Raw genomic sequence first — 14,525 nt, forward strand, 5'->3', positions numbered from 1 at the left:
TTTGCCAAATATCAAAATGAATCCGCCACAGGTATACAAATGTATGTCTTCTTGTTAAGAAGCCCTTATTATCCAGTCTATATATAATCATGAACGGCTATCATATTTCTGCTGGTAATCTGGTGATGAAATAGATGAACTCTCAGAGCGATCAACAAAGCAGATTATAGCACCTCATTATTCAATAATAATTTGTGATTTTTTTCAAACATGAATACATCTTATGTAGATAACTTAGATTATTTTAAGTCTCAAGGAATTTTATATAATATATATATATATAGTTTCTGAGTCAAGGTTACCCCAGATCTTGAAAATTTTATTATTATCCAGTGTTCTTTATTTCCCAGAAAAAAAAGACTATCGAAGGTAATCCTGAAAAGTACATAGGATGAGAAAGAGTGCTACCAAGGACACTATGCACCTATGTTTTAAAATTGGAGGCCACGCTTTGAAAAGGCATCATGGTTTAATTTATTCTTGTGATATGAGAGTTACATAGCCTACCTTATAATTCCTTTCAAGTAGGTCTTTGCAGAATGTGTGATTATCTCAAATGAAGTACAAGCTGTTAGTCCTTATTTTTTCCCCATTTTGAAACCCCATTTGATCTCTACTCCTTATAAATTTGGCATCTTACATGTAGCACTTACTATATCTATCTAAAGAAAAGAGGTTTTGAGACTTGAATTTCTTATGAAACTACCAAAATAATTCAACTTGTCTCTTTCTTCCAAGTCTGACACAATTAGTCTGAATCTGTTGACTCAGAGAGAGAACATATCAAAAAATGTTCCCGCTTCTTTTTCAAAACCCAAGGACAGTATTGCTTGCTCATGTAAATTTAAATAAGGGACAACTTCGCTATGTCTGAATGTGCAAACCATTTATAGAATGAAACAGAGAATACAGAAGTTTTAATCTCTAGATCCAAGTAAGAATCTGTACCATTTAAAAATATGCAGCACAGAGCACTGGTAAGCTGAAACCATACATCAGAATAAACTAAATGAATTTCACTTAGAGAATCAGCAAGTGTGGGGAGTCCTCTCAATTTATGAGATATGGGGAATTATTTGAGGAACTAAAATATTTGATGGGTAAAGGCTATAAGCATATTAATTATTTAATATTTTGAAGGGATCAAAATATCACATATGAAAGGTATACATCTATTTTAAAAAGCAGGGAGCAACATAATTACCTAAGGAAAAATATATGACTTCTTTAACAGAAAGGGAAGGAGTACAGCATAAGACTTAACAGTGTGGACTCCTCATCAGATTGCTCAATTTTGGTTTATGACTCAATCACCTATTTCTTAATTACATGCTTTAAACTTTTTATTTATTGGAGTGCTAGCTAGCAAAATTCCCCTCACTTCTTTACCCACACGTTGATATTCTACATTGTAATGTCAGGGCAGAAAGTCTCTAGACCTGTGGCTCCCATGGGATAGATGAGTCACTCTCAGGGGATTTGTAAGGTCAAAATGGTATAAGTGTGGATTCTGAGCTATCATTCGTTTTTTTCACTCTCATTTTCTCATGAGGGTACAGTGGAGTTTTCAAGGGGTTACATGACATATATGTCGACACAGAAGCAAATGTGGTTACTCAGCTGTCTTCTATGTAGCTGGACATTAGTCATTTGTAACAATGTAATATAATGTACACTTTTTCATTTTTAGTTTGAAAATAATCATTTTTCATAAAGATAATATTGTTGTCAACATCTAAGGGGTTTATCCAAGGGAATATTTCATGCAAAAATGGACACAATAAACACAGAAATGATATGGACTTAACAGAAGCAGAAGCTATACAAAAGAGATCTTAATGACCCTGATATGCAAGATGGTGTGATCACTCACCTAAAGCAAGACAGCCTGGACTGCAAAGTGAAGTATGCCTTAGGAAGCATCACTACAAACAAAGCAAGTAGAGGTGATGCAATTCGAGCCGAGCTATTTCAAATTCTAAAAGATGATGCTGTGAAAGTGCTGCACTCAATATGCCAACAAATTTGGAAAACTCAGCAGTGGCCACAGGACTGTAAAAGGTTGGTTTTCATTCCAATTCCAAAGAAAGGCAATGCCAAAAAATGTCAAACTACTACACAATTGCACTCATCTCACGCACCAGCAAAGTAATACTCAAAATTCTTCAAGCTAGGCTTCAACAGTACATTAACTGAGAACTCCCAGATGTTCAAGCTGGATTTAGAAAAGGCAGAAGAACCAGAGATCAAGTTGCCAACATCCGTGGACCCTAGAAAAAGCAAGAGAATTCCAGAAAAAAGCCTATTTCTGCATCATTGACTATGCTAAAGCCTTTGACTGTGTGGATCACAACAAATTGTGGAAAATTCTTGAAGGGATAGAAATACCAGATGACCTTACCAGCCTTCTGAGAAACCTGTATGCAGGTAAAGAAGCAACAATTAGAACCAAACATGGAACTACAGACAGGTTCCAAATTGGGGACATCAAGGCTGTATATTGTCATCCTGCTTATTTAACTTATATGCAGAGTACATGATGAAAAAATGCCTGGATGGATGAAGCACAAGCTGGAATCAAGATTGCCGGGAGAAATATCAATAACCTAAGATACACAGATGACACCACCCTTATGGCAGAAAGCAAAGAGGAATAAAGACCCTCTTGAAGAAGATCAAAGAGGAGAGTGAAAAATCTGGCTTAAAACTCAACATTCAAAAAACTAAGATCATGGCCTCTGGTCCCATCACTACATGGCAAGTCTATGGGGAAACAGTGCAAACAGTGAGAGACTCTATTTTGGGGCTATGAAATCACTTAGAAGATGACTGTAGCCATGAAATTAAAACACGCTTGCTTCTTGGAAGAAAAGCTATGACAAACCTAGACAGCATGTTAAAAGCAGCGACATTACTTTGCCAACAAAGGTCCATCTCGTCAAAACTATAGTTTTTCCAGTAGTCATGTATGCATGTGAGAGGTGGACCATAAAGGAGGCTGAGCACTGAAGAACTGATGCTTTTGACCTGTGGTATTGGAGAAGACTCTTGAGAGTATCAAACCAGTCAATCCTAAAGGAAATCAGTCCTGAATGTTCATTGGAAGGACTGATGCTGAAACTGAAACTCCAGTACTTTAGCCATCTGATGCGAAGAACTGACTCACTGGAAAAAAACCTGATGCTGGGAAACATTGAAGGCAGGAAGAGAAGGGTACAACAGATGATGAAATGGTTGGATGGCATCACCGTTGCAATGGATATGAGTTTGAGCTATCTCCAGGAGATGGTGAAGGTCAGGGAAGCCTGGCGTGCTGCAATCCATGGAGTCACAAAGAATCGAATACGACTCAGTGACTGAACAACAGGGGGTGGATCATTATCATTTATAGAATGTGTCATCTTTAATATGACAAACAAATAAATATCACACATATATACAAAACCGTTTCAGGGTGTGTAAGGATTTATGGTGTGATCAGTGACCTACAGCCAAACATTCTGGAATGTGAAGTCAAGAGCCTTAGAAAGCATCACTACAAACAGAGCTAGTGGAGGTGATGGAATTCCCGTTGAGCTATTTCAAATCCTGAAAGATGATGCTGTGAAACTGCTGCACTGAATAGGCCAGCAAATTTGGAAAACTCAGCAGTGGCCACAGGACTGTAAAAGGTCAGTTTTCATTCCAATCCCAAAGAAAGGCAATGCCAAAGAATGCTCAAACTACCACACAATTGCACTCATCTCACATGCTAGTAAAGTAATGCTCAAAATTCTCCAAGCCAAGCTTCAGCAGTATGTGAACCGTGAACTTCCTGATGTTCAAGCTGGTTTTAGAAAAGGCAGAGGAATCAGAGATCAAATTGCCAACATCCGCTGGATCATAGAAAAAGCAAGAGAGTTCCAGAAAAACATCTATTTCTGCTTTATTGACTATGCCAAAGCCTTTGCCTGTGTGGATCACAATAAACTGTGGAAAATTCTGAAAGAGATGGGCACACCAGACCACCTGACCTGCCTCTTGATAAACCTGTATGCAGGTCAGGAAGCAACAGCTAGAACTGGACATGGAACAACAGACTGGTTCCAAATAGGAAAAGGAGTACGTCAAGGCTGTATATTGTTACCCTGCTCATTTAACTCATGCAGAGTACAAAATGAGAAACACTGGGCTGGAAGAAACACAAGCTGGAATCAAGATTGCCAGGAGAAATATCAATAACCTCAGATATGCAGATGACACCACCATTATGGCAGAAAGTGAAGAGGAACTAGAAAGCTTCTTGATGAAAGTGAAAGAGGAGAGTGAAAAAGTTGGCTTAAAGCTCAACATTCAGAAAACTAAGATCATAGCATCTGGTCCCATCACTTCATGGGAAATAGATGGGGAAACAGTGTCAGAATTTATTTTGGGGGGGCTCCAAAATCACTGCAGATGGTGATTGCAGCCATGAAATTAAAAGACACTCCTTGGAAGGAAAGTCATGATCAACCTAGATAGCATATTCAAAAGCAGAGATATTACTTTGCCAACAAAGGTCTGTGTATTCAAGGCTATGGTTTTTCCAGTGGTCATGTATGGATGTGAGAGTTGGACTGTGAAGAAGGCTGAGCGCCAAAGAATTGATGCTTTTGAACTGTGGTGTTGGAGAAGACGCTTGAGAGTCCCTTGGACTGCAAGGAGATCCAATCCATCCACCCTCAAGGAGACCAGTCCTGGGTTCTCATTGGAAGGACTGATGCTGAGGCTGAAACTCTAATACTTTGGCCACCTCATGCAAAGAGTTGACTCATTGGAAAAGACTGTGATGCTGGGAGGGATTGTGGGGAGGAGGAGAAGGGGACAACAGAGAATGAGATGGCTGGATGGCATTACTGACTCGATGCACATAAGTTTGGGTAAACTCCGGGAGTTGGTGATTGATAGGGAGGCCTGGCCAGAGAAGGCAATGGCACCCCACTCCAGTACTCTTGCCTGGAAAATCCCATGGGTGGAGGAGCCTGGTAGGCTGCAGTCTATGTGGTCGCTAAGAGTCGGACGTGACTGAGCGACTTCACTTTCACTTTTCACTTTCATGCATCGGAGAAGGAAATGGCAACCCACTCTAGTGTTCTTGTCTGGAGAATCCCAGGGATGGGGGACCCTGGTTGGCTGCCGTCTATGGGGTCGCACAGAGTCGGACACGACTGAAGTGACTTTGCAGCAGTAGCAGCAGCAGGGAGGCCTGGCGTGCTGTGATTCACGGGGTCACAAACAGTCGGACAGGACTGAGCGATTGAACTGAACTGAAGGATTTTTCAGAAGCCTTAAAGAGTCCTAGATTAGAGTTTGAGACATACTGCTGAAGATTACATTTCTCCATTGACTGATGGAAACTGGCTGGGTTCAGAGAGGGCATGAAAGAGACCTGAGAAGGGAGGAGAGAGAAGGGCTTGGTTCCTGCCATTCTACCTCCACTTCCTCTTAGATCTCTCCAACATGTCACTCTCACAGAACCTGGTTCCAGCAGCAACTGGCCTCTAGTCTGCAGCTTACAGCCCGCTATTCAGTCCTGCAGAGACCATGGTGATGTTGAAAGAGGTCTGACTTCCAGGGCTGTGGGCTCCTCCCTGAGTTCCTGAGCTACCAGAGCCTGTCAGATAGGATCCTCTGCACAGGAGTCTGATGGTTCCCATCTGCCAGGCAAAATCCCCCACCTTCAAACTCTGCCTTCCAGCTCCAAGAGGTCCTCCTTCCTAGCTTCTAGGTTTTGATGACTCCAACCTGGGGGAGGAATATGCTTCCTGTGGTTGTACCTCCACATGTCTCAGTGTTCATCTTTGCTTTTCAAACTCTCCAACGCTGTTTTACCCGTTTCCTATTTCACATTCCCTAAAGTAACATAGTGAGATTTCTGTTTTCCTGACTTTGTGGAGAGTGACACATTTATTGACAAGTAGTAATGGATTAAAACCTACACCTAATAAGAAAACTAAAATCTCTGTGGTGACAAAATTGAATTAAGTATCTAAGAGGAAAAGTAATACTCAGGTTACAAATCTAAAAATGTGAAAGAATACCAGTAATTTGAACAAGTGATATTAAATACTATGTTTTCTAGACATAACTGCCTTGTGACTACTGATATATGATACATGATACATGGTGTATGATATATATTATATATATTCCAGTCATTTAAAAGAGCACTTTCACGCCAGTCAGAATGGCTGCGATCCAAAAATCTACAAACAATAAATGCTGGAGAGGGTGTGGAGAAAAGGGAACCCTCTTACACTGTTGGTGGGAATGCAAACTAGTACAGCCACTATGGAGAACAGTGTAGAGATTCCTTAAAAAACTGGAAATAGAACTGCCTTATGATCCAGCAATCCCACTGCTGGGCATACACACTGAGGAAATCAGAAGGGAAAGAGACATGTGCACCCCAATGTTCATCGCAGCACTGTTTATAATAGCCAGGACATGGAAGCAACCTAGATGTCCATCAGGAGATGAATGGATAAGAAAGCTGTGGTACATATACACAATGGAGTATTACTCAGCCATTAAAAAGAATACATTTGAATCAGTTCTAATGAGGTGGATGAAACTGGAGCCTATTATACAGAGTGAAGTAAGCCAGAAAGAAAAACACCAATACAATATACTAATGCGTATATATGGAATTTAGAAAGATGGAAACAATAACCCTGTATACAAGACAGCAAAAGAGACACTGATGTACGGAACAGTCTTTTGGACTCTGTGGGAGAGGGAGAGGGTGGGATGATTTGGGAGAATGGCGTTGAAATATGTATAATATCATATATGAAACGAGTCACCAGTCCAGGTTAGATGCACGATACTGGATGCTTGGGGCTGGTGCACTGGGATGACCCAGAGGGATGGAATGGGGAGGGAGGAGGGAGGAGGGTTCAGGATGGGGAACACATGTATACCTGTGGCAGATTCATTTTGATATATGGCAAAACCAATACAATATTGTAAAGTTAAATTAAATAAAATTTAAAAAAAGAGCACTTTCTTAAATTTTATGGAAGTATCTCTTAAAATTATTACCTAAAACATAGACTTGTAAGACACTGTAATGACAAGTGATGTATAGTGATAAAGTATATTTTCTCTAATGTTTAGTTACACAATCTTAGTTTGAAAAGATAAATCCTGCAACAAAGGTAATTTCTAAGCAAATCATCTCATCTTATAGAGAACTTATACTGACATTTCCCTTTGAGGTTTTTGCATTATATAGATTTTTAGTAAATACTTAGACTTACCACTTGAGAGGAGAGCAGGCTTACTTTTTACCATTGGACTAGAATGAGGAAACTTGTTGCTAAATGACATGAAAAGGTGTGTTGTGAAATCATCAGGAAGCTCGGCTTCCAGGAATGTCTTCATAAATAGCTTGAAACCTTCAAAATCTATTGTCTGAAAAGAAAAAAAATTTAAATATATATTTTAAGACTCAGCCAATGTTAAGATTGTTTGCAATGTTCAAGAGCATTAGCAGGAGAAATGATCTCAAACATTCTTACATCCAAGTCTACAAAAGGAAGGTAACTCTTTGAGAAACAAACCAGGCACTCCTACGCTACCACTGGTGATTAGATTTAGATGTCTTACCTGCAGCAATGGAGCAAGAAAAACAGGAGCTTTCCAGTCAGGCATCCCTATTTCCACAGTGTCTGTATGGCCTTAAAAACTTTACTCTTAGAAAGTTAATTTCCTCCTCTGTAAATTGGGGAGAATATTCACAATTCCAAGGAGTTATGATGTTTAAATCAGACAACTACCTGAAGGTGCTGATGCAAAATCAAGAACATAGCATGAATACAGAAAGTTATCCCTCTTGTCTCCTTTCTTTGTCTCTAATAATAAACACTGTTTTGAACCACTGGAGAAAGTGGTTAACGTGAAAGTTTTACCTTAACACCAAGACCAATGGATATAAAATCCTAAAGTGAAATTCTAAATCTTCCTAGGCAATTGTCAAAGAAATCTACTTCAAGATCTCTGCCCACTCTTACTCAGTGCAGAGCTATAAAAGAGCTGACATTTGCACCCAAAGATCCATTGCTACACTGAGAATCTCCATGTCCACTTGGGGAAATGGTGATGGGAGCTACCTTCTATTCTCAAGTTCACGGGAGAATTTCACAGGAGTGACTGAGAGAGCTTGCTTTCTCCAAGCAGATGTGAACAGTGGGCCAAGATCTGACTCCTGCATGGGAAACTGAGAACAAGGGTGCAGGTACTTTAAGGCCAAGAAAGGACAAGGTATTCGTTGGGCTTGTCCCTGCCCGGACACTAGTGCATAAATGTTGCCTGGGAAATAGATGTAGACTTCATGGAAGAGAAGGCTCCTGGAGTTGTGTAGGGTACTACCTACTAGGCCATTTGAAGGGACTAGGAGACCTACAGATAAGAAACTGAAATGAAGCCACATCTGTCCGGATCAAAGGACCGCAAGTGCTATAGGCCTCATAGGAAGCCCTGGAAAGGTACTTTTTTTTTTTTTTTTTCCCTTACCAATTAGTTCAATATAATGGAGATGAAACTAAAAATAAGGCAAAAACAAAACTTGGCAGATTAATGCTCCCAATTTTTTTCAAACTCGTGGCAGATGAGGATAAACAATTCAATAAACTGCAAATTCTGGATACAAAAAGCTTATTTTTTCTTACGTAAAAATATTGGGATATGGTGGTAGAGAATGACCAATTTTATCACTGCACTATTTTGAATAAACCTAAAATGGAATAAGACATATAAGGATATCAATATGAGAAAGTAAATTTTTGCGGATTAGATCATATAACATGTAACTATATATACTATGTATGCTTTTGTACCTAATATTATCTCAAGCCAATATAAAAAAATGTATTTTGTTTATTAATGATTCTAAGATCCTGGCTGCAACTTAATCTGACATTTTTAATTAAGCCTTGTTTTGCTTATTCATTCTCAGTAGGGCACTTCAAATATTTATACATATATATGTGTCTAAGTATATATATATATACGGCAGTGGTGGTTTAGTTGCTAAGTCGTGTCTGACTCGTGCAATCCCATGGACTGTAGCCTGCCAGCCTCCTCTGCTCATGCAATTCTCCAGGCAACAACACTGGAGTGGGTTGCCATTTCCTTCTCCTATATCTATATCTATATCTATATTGGTTATATATTGGTGGTGGTAAAAAGACTTCATTTCTTTCCATGTTCAATGAATCACCACCACCACTGAATATTACAAATTCTACTAGTAGTTCAGTTCAGTCTCTCAGTTGTGTCCGACTCCTGGTGACCCATGGACTGCAGTCTACAAGCAGACTGAACCACGAAACTAAAATCTATGAATAACATGAATATTTAAAGAATAGCATCACTCAGCTGAAGTACTTTCAGAAAGCATTTGCTACAACAAGTAAAGAAGGGAACCAGGAGTTAATTCAAGAAGTTATAGGAAATTTGTGTGATAAACATATTCACAAGTATCATGATTAAAATCAAAGTTACGTATAGTATCTCTTCACTCTGTACCCTATGGTAAGTCAGCATTATGTTTGAAAACAGATGATAGAAGCATGGTCTTGAAGTCAGACTCCTTGGATCAACTCTTGACCCAACACTATCCAGCTGTGTGACAGCGGGCAATTTATTAATCTCTCTGTGACTCAAGTTCTTCATCTATATTAACAATCTCTTAGTTTGTTAGGAAAAATTCCCAACAATACTGGAAGAATGAATCTTAGACCACATCAACATAAATGTTTCCATTTGCATTTAATAGATAATTACATGGTCCACTTTTCTTTGTTGTTGGGCATTTTTATTTGTTTGTTATTGGCTTTTCCTTTGTTTTTGCTTTTGAGAAATCTGGTAATTAAATGTGAACAAAGGACTATAATTACTGAATTTTTTCCTCTGGGTCTTCCTTTACAGTAAGATTCTATTTTAAAACAGAAGTCTTTCAAGTCAAGGGTTTAACACAGGAAAACAGCAACAGCCAACCAACAAAAACAACAACCAGGACTCCAGAACAAAACAATTTTGTTTCATATTCCAATACCTCCACTAACCACCTGAGTGATTTGGGGCAAGACATGCATCTGCTCTTTTAAGGAAAACTCTGCCTCATCCCAAGTGTGTTTATGCCCTTTATAGAGCCCTACATCACCCACATAGAACATCCTTGAAATCGGTGCCTGTGATTTAATGATGAAAACCAGGAAAATAGCCAGTCCAAAAGAAAAAAAAAGTGAACTTAATGTATGACATCTCTCTTAATAAGGAATACATTTCTCCTTGATGCTTTTTTTTTCAGGTCTCAGGAAAACTTTTTTGAACTTGCTCGAATGTCGTAGCTCTCCCTTGCTCAGCAAGCAAAAAAATAGCTTGTTTTTATTATCTGACACCTCGATACCTTAATTTCCTCCATATAAGATGAACCATTCAGCAGTGCTGCCTCAACATAATAATAAATTGATGTAAAGCACTTAATGTACCTTTGGGCATAAAGGATGTAAAAGAAATAAATAGTTTAAAAAAGGAAAGGGAATAAATAAAAAGAAGCACTGATTTGAAGTTAGACTTTTATAACCTTAATTTGCCCTAGTCTATTGATTCAGAAAATTAGAAAATTCATTGCATTTTTCCAAATTTAACCCAGAGTTTTTGTGTCTTAGATATTGTGCTGTAATTGTTCTGGGTCAGGCAACATTGGCAAATGACTGCCTTCAGAAAGCAAGCCTTTAAAAAGAGATTAACTTACTTTAAAATAACTAAAAGCCTTTCATAGACATAAGAATAGAATAAAAATTTCCTTAGCTCTTAAATGATTTCCACAAGATGATGTCATCCTATTTATGACTGAAGTTTTAGCGATGATGTCAGCTTCTTCCTCTAGCTTCTTTACAGTGTTGGTAGGAGCAAACTTCCTTTCTCTTACATTTCCTGTCATTACACACAGCTTGCTCCTGCTGCTGCTGCTGCTGCTGCTGCTAAGTCGCTTCAGTCGTATCCTACTCTGTGCGACCCCATAGACGGCAGCCCACCAGGATCCCCCGTCCCTGGGATTCTCCAGGCAAGAACACTGGAGTGGGTTGCCATTTCCTTCTCCAATGCATGAAGTGAAAACTGAAAGTGAAGTCGCTCAGTCGTGTCCAACTCTTCGCGACCCCACGGACTGCAGCCCACCAGGCTCCTCCGTCCGTGGGCTTCTCCAGGCAAGAGTACTGGAGTGGGATGCCATTGCCTTCTCTGTACACACAGCTTACAATGTTGTAAAACCCAAACTTCTTCAAAGCCAAAAGGCAGCTGCTTCAGTGTTTCATGTTCATTAAGGAATTAATCTTCAATGCCTTTCCTGGTTAAGTCATTTACTTCTCATTAGCAAAAGATTTTCCAATCTTCTCTAAAACTTTGTGTTTTCCAGAGTATTAACACTTCCATACATTGATACTATCCTCAATCTGTACATTTTTCTTATCTCACAATTTAGCAGAATATTTCCAAATTTACATCTCTTATTTTCTACTGCTGTCATGTAGCAGCATTAGCATTGGTTTCTGAAGAGCGTGACCTTTAAATAGAATGAAATCATTTATATGCATAGCAATAGAAATGAAACACTAACGCAAAAAGTAGGATCAAACAACTAAATGAGTTCTCAAAAATCAAATTGGCTGGAAGTTCAGAGACACACAATCCAAATTATATTTAAAATTTTGAAAACTGTTTTTTCTTCATTTTTTTTTTAACTTGAAGGAGCGGCCACAGACTATTTAGGGAGATAGAATCTCTAAAGAATACAAACTCGGGAAGCTGCTCAGAGCTTGCTGCCAAGTTGGCACAAATTCAAAACACATTTCTATGTGCCTTTCATTATTCTATCTGACCATCTGGATTCTTGATGTTTAAATTCCTGCTAATACTAAAGAAATAACTCTGGTATTCATCCAAGTAGATTCAAAGTGAATGAAAACAAATGTCGTCACTCTATCATTAATTTATTTTGGCAGTTTCAGGATGAAGATTTTCTCATATTCAGCAAATGTACATTATGCATATATCCACTTTGTAATGGGCTCTGTTCTAGGTCATGGGGTAAAAATGTTACTGATACATGCAAAATCCTTCCATCAGGGGGCTTATCTTCTAATAAAGGGAATAAGAAAAAAAATAATAGCTTAAATGTATAGTGTCTGAAGGTATTAAGTAGTGTGTACATATGTGCTAAGTCATATCTAACTCTTTGTGACCCTATGGATTGTAGCTCACCGTGCTTCTCTGTCTGTGGGATTCTCTATGTAAGAATATTGGAGTGGGTTGCCACTGCCCTCTCTCCAGGGGATCTTCCCATCCATGGATCAAATCCACATCTCCCGCTTTTCCTGCATTGCAGGTAGATTCTTCACCACGAGTGCTACCACCAGGTAGCCCAATTAAATGTTGTATAAGAAATAAAGAAGGAAGATGCTTGTATATTGGGGGTGGTGCTTGTAGTTTTAAACCTAATGATTAGGAAATGAGAATCTGTTCTTTGAATAAAGACTGAAATGAGATGAGGGAGCAAGCTTCACACATATTTGGAGAAAGAACATTCCAGAGAGATAAAAACAGGTGGTGCAAATGTCCTGAGGCATTAAGATGTTCTTGTTTTAGAGGATTTTCTATAAGAGGTACTGAAGAAAAGCAAGAGACTAGAGCAGGATTGAGGACGGACTAGAATTACAGAGAGGAGGTAAAGGGCAGGATCTTTGGTGGTGTGTATATGGGGGCAGACTCTGTAAAAACATTTTAGACCATCAATACAGTGCTATGGTGAGACTTTCCTGGTGGTCCAGTGGTTAGGACTCTACACTCCCAATGAGAGGGCCCATGTTCAAACCCTGGGCAGGGAACTAAGATTACACAAGCCACAACTAAGCTTGGCACAGCCAAATAAATAAGTAAATAAAAACAAATAAATTTTAAAAATAAACCATTATGGCTTTAAAGTCGAGTGAGAGGAACAGTTATTGGAGGGTTGCAGCAGGAAATCATGTGATCTAACATATTTTAACAGGATCGTATCATCATAATAGGGCTTCCCTGGTGGCTCAGATGGTAAAGAATCTGCCTGCAATGCAGGAGACCCAGGTTCCATCCCTGGGTCCAGAAAAGCCTCTGGAGAAGGTAATGGCTACCTATTCCAGTATTCTTGGCCTGGAGAATTCTATGGACAGAGGAGCTTGGTGGGTTACAGTCCATGGGGTCACAGAGAGTTGGACATGACTGAGTAACTAACACTTTCATGATCACAGTAGAATAGGAAGACTAATAATAATAGGATCATTTTATATAACAGGATCTTATAACATTTATATCAGACAAAAAGTCCAATTTTCACAATTGCTAATGAGCTTGCATACACAGATGATTAATAGGTGATCTTTAAAAGACAAAAATGAATCACTGAAGTATCAAAGATTAAGTAGCTAAAACTATTAACAAAGAAATTACTGCAATTCGTTTATCATTAAGTGTTCACTGAGTGCCTACTATGTATACAATACTGCTGGGTACCGAGCGAAAGAACTCAATGAGGTAGGCAGTAACTTAAGTTAGTCAGTAACTTAAATGGTGAAAGTAATTCTTTGACAATTTCCATATCAATTTTCCTAGTTTGTATCATTATATGTAAATTTATAACTAATTTATATCATTAACTAATTATATTAAATCAAACACTGATGTAAAGGTTACTGAACCAAAACATATACATTAATATGTAGTATGGCTAACTTTCTGAGATTCTAAATACATAATTTTGATATTAAAATATTTTCAGAAAAGAAAATCTACATTTTAAATATCTCTTTGCTTATGCTTATCAGAAGGCAATGGCACCCCACTCCAGTACTCTTGCCTGGAAAATCCCATGGACAGAGGAGCCTCGTGGGCTGCAGTCCATGGGGTCGTGAAGAGTCAGACACAACTGAGCGACTTCACTTTCACTTTTCACTTTCATGCATTGGAGAAGGAAATGGCAACCCACTCCAGTGTTCTTGCCTGGAGAATCCCAGGGACAGGGGAGCCTGGTGGGCTGCCGTCTATAGGGTCACACAGATTCGGACATGACTGAAGTGACTTAGCAGCAGCAGCAGCAGTACTGAAATTGATTCTGCAATAGACTGTACATTACTTCAGATTTCAGAGCACTCCTTGATAGTCTCCTACACTGCCATGGAGAAACTTCCGTTAAAGAGAAAGAGTGAAAGTGTGAACTTCACATTGGATATTTAAAACTTAATTTTGGCAAATGGAATTATCTTCACTACCTCAGAAGTGCATAATTTATTAATTGTACCAGTCTTTACTTAAAACTAACATCTATTAAGTCTCACAGAGAAAAATAGACATGTGGTTTTCAGTAAGAGATGGCAAATGGCAAGAACAACAAACAATGATACTCCAAATTATTTTAGTAATTATGAAATGCGCATAATAGAAAAATTTTAAGCGGGTTACTTTTA

General features: G+C 38.7%; 1 protein-coding gene across 7 annotated transcripts in view; it reads right to left on the reverse strand.

Moving 5' to 3' along the window:
- DGKB (diacylglycerol kinase beta) overlaps nucleotides 1-14,525 on the reverse strand; it is an 885,919-nt gene that overhangs the window by 660,559 nt on the left and 210,835 nt on the right. For all 7 annotated transcript variants that reach the window (XM_044946500.2, XM_025290923.3, XM_025290920.3 and 4 more), the window contains one exon: nucleotides 7,281-7,434. In XM_044946500.2, coding sequence (XP_044802435.1) covers nucleotides 7,281-7,434 — 154 coding nt within the window. The remainder of the gene's footprint in view (nucleotides 1-7,280; nucleotides 7,435-14,525) is intronic.

Source organism: Bubalus bubalis, chromosome 8, assembly GCF_019923935.1.
Source record: "Bubalus bubalis isolate 160015118507 breed Murrah chromosome 8, NDDB_SH_1, whole genome shotgun sequence".
In the NCBI taxonomy this organism is placed as follows: Eukaryota; Metazoa; Chordata; class Mammalia; order Artiodactyla; family Bovidae; genus Bubalus; species Bubalus bubalis.